Below are 13,010 nucleotides of genomic sequence, written 5' to 3' on the forward strand. Positions count from 1 at the left end.
GTGTGATACAAGAATATATTGCTCGAGTTATGAGAATATTGGATGAGTCCAATATTGTAATATCGAGAGCAAGATATTATTTTATCACACGAAAACAAAGCCCTACATTTTTATTTTTATTATCTACATATGGCTAACTAGCAAAATTACAAAATTGCCTTACGTCTGTAAATATGCAGGGAAGACCGTATGGCACTTGATTATCAAAGTAAATTAGCTCTACCCTCATCTTCTAACTGGGTTAGGATATGAATAATTCAGTTGTTAGGCCAGTTTTTGTATACACAATAACTATATATTACCACAAATGGGCAAGGACCTCGCCCATGAACTGCACGTTTCCCAACTCTATTAAAGGGGCACGTTCCCGCCAGTGTAGTTATCGGAACATGCCATCTGCGTAAGAGCCGTATTCTGTTGGTGTCAATTGGCAGCTATAGTACCGTCCGCCAGCGCGTACGTATTTTGAACGCCCTCTGGAATACAGGGAACACGCCCCTTTAAAAGCCAGCTTATTGCGTAAAGATCCAATTCATTCCTTCAATGCTTATCTGAAAGCATATCCAACAATCATGAGTATTTCAGCTGAAGCTGTAGTAGGCTCTACTCTTTCCGCACACAGAACGGCGTTGGAAAGTGTCCACTTTACGACATCATCTACTGAAAAATTAACCATGGATGGTGGTATTTTATACAAAAATGGCATCGGAGATTACACCTCTACGGAGACAAACGGGAGAGATTCTGGAAGGCAGCTACCCGGTTTGGAGCTGGCCTACCGGTCTGTCCTTCGAGCTGTCGGCGAGGACCCCGACAGAGAGGATCTGAAGAAGACCCCTCATCGAGCGGCGAAGGCCATGATGTTCTTTACCAGAGGCTATCAGGACCAAATTGAAGGTAAATCCGGCCGGCTCACTGCAAAATTCAAAGATGTCGAACGGTGAAGACTTAACGAAAAGCATATTTTCCTAATAAGCTTTAAATATTGCATCTTTCGGGGGAGGGGGCGTTTCACAAAAACTGTAATTTGCCACTGAAGACAGTTATTGTTATAAGCTACTGAAATTCTTGCTACTGATTGGTTATCAGCAGATTTGTCACTGAATTTTGTAATTTATCATTAAAAAAAGGCTTTGTGAAACGGGTCGCTGACATTCAAAGGAAACGTGGTACATAAAGACCTATCACAATCCTAAATAATGAAACGTAATCCTTTCTTAAAGATAAATTTGTGCCCAAGGGAGTGTTTCACAAAGATCCTAAGTTGAACTTATCTCTAAGTTGGACTTAAAAATTATGGAAAGCCGTTAGCATCTTTGAAAGTATTTTGTAAAAGTTATTTTAAAAGGCATAGAATTTTTATTCAAATCATTCATATTTTCTATTATCAAGTGGATTTCATGTTCTTGATTTGGAATTTATGAAAAGTCAAAAATACTTTATTTTAATGCTACAAATGGCTCTCCATGAGTTTTAAGTCTGATTTAGAGTTAAGTTTGACTTAGGATCTTTGTGAAACACCCCCTGGTCATGCGATTGCATTGTGAAAGAAAAAGGTGTGGAAGCGATCAGAAAATGTTGACCATGAATCAAATAAGTATTGGTGTGTACTGCAAGGTTCTGGAGTCTGGAGTTTTGTTATGGATCTCAGATGTGCTGATTGGTGCAATATTATCCTTGAATGTCTGATATGCTGAGTGGTACAATATTATCTTTGAACTTCTGATATGTTGAGCGGTACAATATTATTTTTGAATTCATGATGTTGAGTGGTACAATTTTATCTTTGAATTTTTGATATGCTGAGTGGTACAATATTTTCTTTGAAATTATGATATGCTGAGTGGTACAATATTATCTTTGAATTTCAGATATACTGAGTGGTACAATATTTTCTTTGAATTCATGATATGCGGAGTGGTACAATATTTTCTTTGAATTTCTGATATGCTGAGTGGTACAATATCATCTTTGAACTTCTGATATGTTGAGCGGTACAATATTTTCTTTGAATTCATGATATGCTGAGTGGTACAATATTATCTTTGAACTTCTAATATGTTGAGTGGTACAATATTATCTTTGAATTTCTGATATACTGAGCGGTACAATATTATCTTTGAATTTCTGATATACTGAGCGGTACAATATTATCTTTGAATTTCAGATATGCTGAGTGGTATAATATTATCTTTGATTTTCTAATATGCTGAGTGGTACGATATCATCTTTGAATTTCTGATATGCAGAGTGGTACAATATTATCTTTGAACTTCTGATATGTTGAATGGTACAATATTTTCTTTGAATTTCTGATATACTGAGTGGTACAATATCATCTTCGAATTTCTGATATGCAGAGTGGTACAATATTATCTTTGAACTTCTGATATGTTGAATGGTACAATATTTTCTTTGAATTTCTGATATGTTGAATGGTACAATATTATCTTTGAATTTCTGATAGGCTGAGTGGAACAATATTAAATTTGAAATTTTGGATATGCTGAATGGTACAATTTTGTCTTTGAATTTCTGATATGCTGATTGGTACAATATTATCTTTGAACTTCTGATATGTTGAGTGGTACAATATTATCTTTGAATTTCTGATATGCTGAGTGGTACAATATTATATTTGAACTTCTGATATGTTGAGGGGTACAATATTATCTTTGAATTTCTGATATGCTGAGTGGTACAATATTTTCTTTGAATTTCTGATATGCTGATTGGTACAATATTATCTTTGAACTTCTGATATGTTGAGTGGTACAATATTATCTTTGAATTTTTGATATGCTGAGTGGTACAATATTTTCTTTGAATTTCTGATATGCTGAGTGGTACAATGTTATCTTCTGGTGCAATATTCATTTTGGATTTCAGATGTGTTGAATGGTGCAATATTTGAGGCTGACCATGACGGGATGGTTGTAGTAAGGGGCATCGAGATGTTCTCTCTATGTGAGCACCATCTTTTGCCCATTGTTGGGAAGGTGAGTAGATCGAGAGGCGGTCCTGCAGACCGATAACCCAAGAGACTGACACATCAATGTTGTTCTCTCAGATACTATAAGAAAACTATTTTATCAGAAGGCCTGCGAGATCAACAAACAAGTCAGTTTCCATGGGCCGTCGCTCTCCTAATATCTCAGATACACTTTTAAAAATCTTGCGAGACAGACATTTTCTCGATGGTTTGCCGCCGCTCTCGTACACCCTTAGATAACTTATTAGAATGACACCAAGACCGGCATTGTCGGTCTTGCGAGCTGTCGGTTAAGTGGGCCAATTGTCTCGAAGAATCCCTGATAATTTTCGGAAGGCCACTCGGACCAACATTTGTCTCATGGGCTCTCAGCCCGAGGGCTGTAGCCGTTGAGTAGGTCTGATGATAATTTATGCTATACAAAAAGTCTCCTTGCGCCACAGTGTATAGACCAAGACCTCAAGATCAGTTAACTGTTTCCAATGCAAAAGCAATCTATATCAGTGTTAGGAGGGTTTGTATGGAGCTAACCAAGACCGAAAATAGCTCATTTTAGAAAGACATCGTGTTATAAAGAGGCAAACCTAGGTGTCTTAAAAGACGGGTGATTGTACAGAGAGCCGAAGAAGGCGACCGAATATTCTAATTTTTTTAATTTGTATGAGAAGGAAGATTTTGCTTTTCCTTCAAATAAAATCAATATATGTGTCTATTTTTAATCAATATACAGGTCATAGTTTATTTATTTCGCCAGTGGTGTATCAGGTGGTGGATTTATAGAATTCTTGAGTCGGGATATGGATGCTTAGACGCCGGAAAGACTGATTTTCAAACATTGCCTCATTCTACCCCCTCCCGAAAAATTTCGGGTCAATCTTATTTAAACATTTCCCATTTGCATGTGCTGACAGGCAAGGAAACATTTGAGAGTAAAACGTTGAGCTATATAGTATTTGAAGTCCTGGGCCCCATCATATGAATAGTTATATATTAATATTTATATTAATCGCCACTTATTTGCGATTGATATAAATCGCAAGTATGTATATAAGAGATAAGAGACTGCAAACTTGCGATTAAGTTCGACCAATCGCAATTCTGTATAAGACGGAGGCATTGTTCTATTGAACCGAAAACCAAAATTACCAAAAATTGTGAGTATGATTGTTTTTTTTTATCCAAAGTCCAAAGTATTTGTGACGTAAATAAATTCGCGTTGTCAATGCTTAGAATGTTTTCTTCTTCTTTTTATTTTCGTATTTTGTTTAAGTTTTTTGTATGATTTTTTTATTCTCAGGTTTCTGTTGGTTATCTACCCAAAAAGAGTGTGCTCGGATTAAGCAAAATAGCAAGGTATTAAATATATTTTTATCACAAAGGGTTGACCACAACTTTTCCTCATGTAAACTTATTTAAAGGCCTGTACGTCACCCGCATATATAGTTACCTGCAGCATTAAACCCCACTGTCCTACTTGTAGCTACTTGCTCCCTCTATATAGAAAACTTCCCCAATCGGTGCCTGTTGGTCCCCCATGATCCTCTTTTTCTTATGTTAGTTGAGAGCTGAGTTAATAAGATAGCCACTTGTCAGTGACCTTGCTGTGTGGTCTAATCCCTTCTGGCCCAGTAGTATTGACGGTCTTGAAATATGTTTTTTATCACAAAGGGTTGATCACAACTTTTCCTTATGTAAACTTATTTTAAGGCCTGTACGTCACCCGCCAACACAAAAACACATAAAGCAGGACCCGCAGAACGGCGGGACTCGGGACTTTTGTTTTAATTAAAAAAAAAAAAATTAAAATGTTTTTATTGTGTGTGCTAAAGGGTGACCCAAAAAATGACCTTACACCCCCCTCCCCCCCCCCCCCATCCACTTTTTTGAAGAAGTATGTTGAAGAGAAATAGACAGAAATAAAGAAAGACGCTTTATCTGTAATGGTTAAATTGCAAAAATGATACTTAATGGCGATCCTGGAAACGGAAAACTTACATTGGAGCATATATCAAAGGAATTATTTGACACCATTATAATATCATTGTATTCTGCTGTCAAGATTTCCGACTCGAGTAAAGAAAACAGCCCTTCAATGGTTTATATCGCATCTCACTGGACGTTCCTCACGTGACTATGTGAAGGGGAAATATTCATTACACATGATACGGCGTTCCACAGGGCTCAGTCCTCGGGCCTCTGCTCTTCACGGTGTACATCCGACCTGTTGGAGATATCATCAAACGCCATGGTCTCCAGTAACATCTTTATGCAGACGATACTCAAATTTATTGTAGTTTTGATCCACGCATCGCATACTTCACGTCATGAAATAATACAAGACATAGTCATCAAAACTTGATGTTTCACAGTAGTTTGTATGTAGGTAAACGTGTGGTTGCCCACTTAGAGTTATGCAGTGCAAGTTGAGATTTGTTAATATATTTTAAAACATCATTATTCTCATTTCATTGTACTGTAAATATGTTGTACTCTGCTATACGCGTTTAAGATAGTTGATATTCAACAAAAGTTTAGATAATAAATACACTGACATTTTTGTTTGTTTAAAGATCTAAAAACTGGATCTGTCAATTAATCATTTCCCTAATTTTATAACTCCTTTCCTTCTCATGTTGTATCTATGTGCATTGGTAATTTTATGTCATTTCCTATTTTGCACTTTTAGTAACCCTTGAGTATTTTTTTTTCGAGTGGATTTTGCGTCCAACTTAAATATATTCTTATATGGCTTGCGGTTGTAGCAAGGCAGGTTGATTCTGATTGTGTTCCTCACGTATTGTTTAAAGGTAACACAAAGTTTTGGAAAATGTTGAAAATTGGGTGGATAGTGATTCTTTACAATTTTGATATTTGTGGATGCACATGTGGATGTATAATAAGCACTGGAAAATGTAGCCCCTAAAACACTTCTGTTTTCGATAAAAAAATGAATATAACAATTTACCGGTGCTCCCGGTAAATTTTGATGGGTTTTAAATAGCGCCTACGGCCGTACAATGGTAGCTGCGACAATGAAATTCTCAGAATATGTAGTTGTGATATATAATTTCCAAACGGGAATAGCTAATTGGTCGATTTTAGTCAAGCAACATTGTTTTATGGCTTAATTAATATATTGACCTTGAGAGGGAGCTATACAGTTTATCATACAGCTAGAGTTTATTATTTACAATTTCATGACTTTAGACTCGATTTCAACCACGACAACGATCACTGAATATTATAGGATTGCATATGCTTCCAACCAATTTCATGACCCCATACCAAAACTTTCTATTACTTTTAACACTATATTTATTTCTTTGTTTTTGCCAGGATAGTCGAGATGTACAGCAGGAGACTCCAAGGTATGTACCGAAGCTCTAGTTTGAATATTGACCATTTTCTTTTATTACTATTCACTTGACTATTAATTCAAGAGATGAGGGTTCGAATCCCAGCCCGGCAGTATTTGTTTTTTCTCATCTACTTCTTATTTTTGGAGAGACATTAATCCATTCTCGACCGCAACATATTTTTGACAGCCGGCTTTTACCGGGTAAAAATATTGATGGGGCAGGATATTAACGACGTGACACACATGTGCATACACAGGGAGTCGCACCCCCCCCCCCCAATTTTTTTAAATTAAAAAAAGAAAAGAAATTATTGTGTGTTCTAAAGGGTGCCCCCCCCCCCCCCCCCCCCCCCCCTCTAAATGAACGAAATAACGGACGGCCAAATGTTCAGATTACCGGGAACAAAAAAAGTGCTCTTTATATCATTGAAAAAAACATGCAATCAATAAAAATGTCTTATAAATGTAGCCCCCCACCTCCTTGGCCAAAATAATTGCAGTTCTCATGCCCCCTCAAAAAAGAGGGAGGCGCCTGCAAACAAATAACCGCAAGAATCCATGTCCCTACCCTCTCCCCCCCCCCCCCCACCCCCAAAAAACAAACAAAACAAAACAAAACAAACAAACAAAAAGAATGAAGAAGACAAAAAATAATGAAAAAAATTTAATAATATTTAAAAAAGAAGAATAATAACAAAGTACTATTCTAACAAAGTACTATTCTTCAACGGTTACAGCTCCTGCACAATTTTTTTTTGTTTTTGCTTAAGTGGTTAGGTGCGATCTGAATTTTCAATACTTTGTTATCCTTGCCCATAGCCCAAGAAAGGTTGACTAAAGAAATAGCCCTCGCAGTGGCTCAGGCTATTGATCCGGCTGGTGTAGGCGTCATCGTCGAAGCCACGTAAGTAATGACTTCATTCAAATTAAAACTGAAATCAATTTAATAATTAAAATCAAACCAAGAAGGATCATTCTCAACTTTCAGTTCATAAAGGATTATAAAAAAGGAAAGTTATACTTTAAAAAAAAAAAGTTCACATGAGCTTAATAATTTGAAGATAACAATAAAAGAAATATATAAAATAAAGATAATGATGAACATAATGATAAGAACAATAATAAAGACAAATACGACAACACAAACAACAATAACAATGATTGATGACGGTAAACAGGTTTATTACTTCAAACTCATAATTAAAAGTTTATCGATTGAGAGGTGTTCATATGAGATACATAAATATTTACTCAAAAATTAAAAAATAATTACCTTATTCCTTGGTATTTTTGCAAGAGTTTGCATTAAGATATCTGGGAATTGGGGCACAACTGCACATTTTATCAAAAATCCGTCGGTGCCGAAGTTTTTTCAGCATCAAATTGCGTTTGATTAATTGCATTTAGAAAATGATGGACACCATCTCCCTCTTAGAGCCGTCCGTGTATTCGTGTACGTAGACAATACTATTTCTGTTTTTATACTAAATTAGTTATTTTTCAATATTTTTTTCATGAATTTTAATTTCTCAATGAAATCTTTTTTATACGAGCCGTATTGTTGTTCTTTATTTCCATTTTGTTCTTCATTCCCATTTCGTTCTTCAATTTCTTTTTGATATTTTGTGTTTTTGAAATCCCCTTTCACATAGACACATGTGTATGACGCTGAGAGGAGTACAGAAACAAGCTAAAACGATCACATCTATTATGCTGGGGTCCTTCAAAGACGACGCTAAGACTAGAGAAGAATTTCTCTCACTTACACGAGGATAAGATTATTTAAAGCCTATCTGCACTAGTTTGGTCAGGAGGGATTAGGCCTTCCTGCGTGGTCACTGGCAGGTGCTTATCTCATCAAATCAGCTCTAAATTAACATAAGAAAAAAGGGACCATGGGGGATCAACGGGTACCGCTTATGCATTGTTGGCAATATAGAGGGCGCAAGTATCTATAAGTAGTCAGTCCCGCTTGATGACAACGTAGGGATGGTATCCTGAAAATGATGTTTCTTTTATTTTAGCAAATCATGTTCGTTTTTATAATAGGAACTTTTAGATTCTGCACGACGAGAACGTAGAATGCCCTGTGACGTCTTATTAATTAGGCATTTTAATAACTAATAAGAAAAATATGAATTTTTGAAAAAGTATGTAAAACTATGGAACAATGAGAATCACGACACAAATTGACAAGATGGTTATCAGTTTGTGACGTCATGTCCTCACTATTGATCAATTGCTCTATATGGTTTAATCCCATTAATTTCCCTTTTTATTCCCCAAAACTTGATTTCCCCATGCATTTGCCCAGGTTATATTATTTGTATCATATTGCGTGCATGACACTTCACAGAATATTTTATGAACTTTGAAGCATTTATACTATTTTCTGAATATTATATATTCATAATTATTGATTTTGATATAAATAGTTTATCAAAATTCACATTTTTCTTGATTTAACTGGAAAAAATTACTCTATGTTAGTGCATCCACACAAAAACATATTACTATTAATCTAACTTGGATGCTGGTGTGAAGAAAAAGGATTCTTAAGGAGAAAATAGGAAATTTATAAGATCAATATAAAGAAAGTAATCAGTGGATAGTGAGGACATGACGTCACAGACTCATGAGTGAGTTGCCAATTTGTCTAGTGATTTTCCAATATTTTAATGTCATTAAAAAATCATTTTTGTTATTAGTTATCCGATTTTGCTCAGACTTTTTTTGATTGGTTAGTCTGATTTTTCTGCTTCTTTTGAAAGTAAGTTAATTTTGGAGTGGACTTGGGCTTTAAAAATATTTTCAATAATACATTCACCCTAAATACAATTACCGCAAATTTGTTTCAACCCTTGAATGAAACAGCTATATTCCTTCATAAATAACAACAACAAAAACATAGTTTATGAAATTTCCTGTCCGAAGCGAATTACAGCTAGGAGTTCGCATATTACGTCCCAGTGTTGCCAATGTTTGTGTTTCACTAATGACAACTTCAAAGATTCACAACTTTCCTATTTCTAATCGGATTTTTCTCAAGCTTTCACTGTTATGTTTCTCTCGTTCTTCTGCTTTTAATAATCCAAATTTATATCAGGATGGACTTCCCCTTTAAACGTATGTAATATGTATAATATGACGTGGTTTTCAGAATAAAGAGGGAGTAACGGGAAATAAAAGGAATAGTGCAGAGAGAGCACAGTTGCGAAGGTTTTCGAAAGATCAAACTGAAACAATTTCAATGGCCCTGGGGATCATCTTCTGAAGTTTGTGAAATGAAAACATAATACATTATCAGACAATCATTTTAAAATGTTAGACAATAGGCTGTGTAGTAAAATGGCCCTTCAAGGCCTGTTCGGAATTTTGGCAATTTGCAATCAGTATGGTCCGAATTCACAGAGGAGGTTTGTCGACAAACCGAGGTTTATGTACGTCATATGACGCGTTTTGACGCGTTTTTTTTTTTTACAAACTTGGTTTGTAAAAACGCGTCGAAACGCGTCGAAACGCGTCATATGACGCACGAAAACCAAGGTTTGTCGACAAACCTCCTTGTGTATTCGGGCCTATAAGTATGGGCACTTCATATTTGCTGAATCGATTAATATGTCATTGTGACGAAAGTGTCTCTGATTTTTTTTTTCTCCCCAAAAAAGAGACCCTGTAATGACATTCCATCCAAATAGTAGTACCCAAAGGTGAGAAGGCACTTTGGAAAAAAGTGACATTTTTTTTCCACTAAAAACGGGAGATCTTGTCCCGTAGCAACGTCACAATCCACTGACCAATTTGTCAATTTGAGATTCACATTGATTCAGAGAGCTCATATTTCAATCATTCATGAGTCCCTTATTATAGGCCTAATTTCAAACATTGATAAGTCCCTTATTATAGGCCTAATTTCAAACATTCATAAGTCCCTTATTATAGGCCTAATTTCAAACATTCATAAGTCCCGTATTATAGGCCTAATTTCAAACATTCATAAGTCCCGTATTATAGGCCTAATTTCAAACATTCATAAGTCCCTTAATTATAGGCCTAATTTCAAACATTCATAAGTCCCTTATAATTATAGGCCTAATTTCAAACATTCATAAGTCCCTTATTATAGGCCTAATTTCAAACATTCATAAGTCCCGTATTAGGCCTAATTTCAAACATTCATAAGTCCCGTATTATAGGCCTAATTTCAAACATTCATAAGTCCCATATTATAGACCCAATGTCAAACATTCGTAAGTCCCTTATTATAGGCCTAATTTCAAACATTCATAAGTCCCTTATTATAGGCCTAATTTCAAACATTCATAAGTCCCTTATTATGGGCCTAATTTCAAACATTCATAAGTCCCGTATTATAGGCCTAATTTCAAACATTCATAAGTCCCTTATTATAGGCCTTATTTCAAACATTCATAAGTCCCTTATTATAGGCCTAATGTATTTAAAACTTTCCATGTTTCGTCTTCTGTTTCTCTTCTTTCTTGAGGATCATTGAGAAGTTATCACAAGGGTTGGATTGCCCTTTATTATATATATTATTGAACTATTGTTGTAATCTTCAACATTTACCTCGATTTATATACTTAATTATTAATAAAGAACTCGGCTTCTCCTTTTCTACTTCCCTTTCAAGGGGATAGATACATTTTTCCTGTTCTAATGTGATATTTCTATTATTATTATTATGAAGATATATTTTTGTTTCTGTTTTACGCCATTTGTAATTAATTAAGCTCATGCACTTGTTATTGTAAAATCATTTGTAATTCAGCTCTCGAGCTGCGATGATGATTGAATAAATCCATTTATTATTATTAATAATCTTGACGGGGTTTTAAAGGCAATAAATTGTGGCAAGAAAGAAAATGAATTAACACAGGCTGTGGATTTTCAGCAAATGAATGATCGTTTTACAAATTAATAGACAAAATTGTTGTTAATATCTTACTTTATTGTAGTTTAGTTCATTTAATTTCACCATTATTCGGGTTTCTTAACAGTTTATGGTTAAATCACAAGGGTTGGACTGCCCTTTAAATCCCATATTTTTACAGAATAAAGCCCTTTGAAAATAAAGGCGGAGCATGTCGTATAATAGAAATTTATTAAAGATTTCGATCAGGAAACAAACATCCTTATTAGGAATAATTTCTTGCAGATATTTTTTTAATTTTGACTGGGTGTTGGAAGGCAATTAATTTGGGTAAGAAAGAAAATTAATTAGTATAGGCTGTGGATCTTCAGCAAATCGAGTGATTTATAATTTAATAGGAAAAATTGGGATATCTTACATTATTTTATTTCATTTATTTCACTATTCTTACTGTTTCATAACAGTTCATTGTTAACTCATATTTATATTTCACTATGTCTTTATTCATGCTTTGCATATCTCACGTTTTACCATATTATGAGATGTAATTTGATGCATTGGGCGCTATATAAAAGCAGATTAGTAGGCCTATTATTATCATTAATTGCATACAGCAGGGTCTTAAAACAAAAAGTTGTTTGTAGTTTGACAGGTATTCCTGATAAAAAATAATAATTGAATAAACTTCCCGTTTCTCGCTTGTTATCATTCAACGACGGTGTTAGCTCTTCCAAATTCACACAAGCGCCATTAGACTCAACACACGCTCACACACTCAACACACGCACACACACTCAAGCGTACACGCACATCTACCACCCACAACATGTTATCACATATACCTCTCGCACATACGCACGCGCTCAACAATCAATGTTACTGATTTCGTACATGTAATTATTAAGGGTACACAGTATAACATAACACACATGACAGACGTTTCTCAGTTTCATTATAAGTTTTGTTACATACGAATCATATATATTTCATACATTTTTTCCCCACACCATATTAACACATCATTAACCTCTTTAGTATCACATTATCTGTGTATACTAATAACAAACGACCGTCGGTAAGGAAAGTTACACATTATATATCTCGAAATAGAACGACTTAACATATCATGGATAGTTTTCTAGATTGAATGCAAAAAAAGGTTACTTACTTAGACATCATATTAAAACATCTAGTATTGATTAATACATGTATATCTCATAAATCTGACAATTGGTTATAATTATTAAAAATAGACATTAAATCAAGAAGTATAAAGATAAGAACATAGCGAAGGATTCTCCTGATATATATATGTCTCTTTTACAGAACAACCATTAAAAATGAAAACAAAAATAAAATTCTTACCACATAACCCTAGTCATCCTTCACATTATCTTCTTGGAAATATTTGGGCTGACTGAACATTTTTAACGCATTTTGCTTAACTAGGCATACAAAGTAAGAAAGTATATTCACTGAACGGGAAAAAAAAAAACAGATTTTGAATGTTTGACCTTTTGAACTTTTTTGCTGCGATATTGGGTAACAAAATTCTCCATAACCATTACCAAAACATACAAGAAACAAAACACCTCAAGCCCTAACATACTATGCAATAGATTATGACACAAATTTACATTTTACTATATAAGCACAATTTTGAACATATATACCTAAAACATGGGGTTTTAAATAGCTACATGTCGCTTGTCCCTAAAAGAATTGTATCAAAAAAGTGGTTAAAACCAAAATCCATTCATACAACAGAA

The 13,010-nt window shown here is 34.7% G+C and overlaps 1 protein-coding gene across 1 annotated transcript; it reads left to right on the forward strand.

Annotated features, from left to right (window-relative positions):
- The first annotated feature begins 674 nt into the window (after nucleotides 1–674).
- LOC115927655 (GTP cyclohydrolase 1-like) lies at nucleotides 675–7,258 on the forward strand. Its single transcript, XM_030993792.1, has 5 exons — nucleotides 675–897; nucleotides 2,890–2,999; nucleotides 4,290–4,345; nucleotides 6,329–6,360; nucleotides 7,170–7,258. The coding sequence occupies exons 1-5, from the start codon at nucleotides 675–677 to the stop codon at nucleotides 7,256–7,258; spliced, it is 510 nt and encodes a 169-aa protein (XP_030849652.1).
- Nucleotides 7,259–13,010: the final 5,752 nt, after the last annotated feature.

This window comes from Strongylocentrotus purpuratus, unplaced genomic scaffold, assembly GCF_000002235.5.
Source record: "Strongylocentrotus purpuratus isolate Spur 01 unplaced genomic scaffold, Spur_5.0 spur5_scaffold_20, whole genome shotgun sequence".
Lineage (NCBI taxonomy): Eukaryota > Metazoa > Echinodermata > Echinoidea > Camarodonta > Strongylocentrotidae > Strongylocentrotus > Strongylocentrotus purpuratus.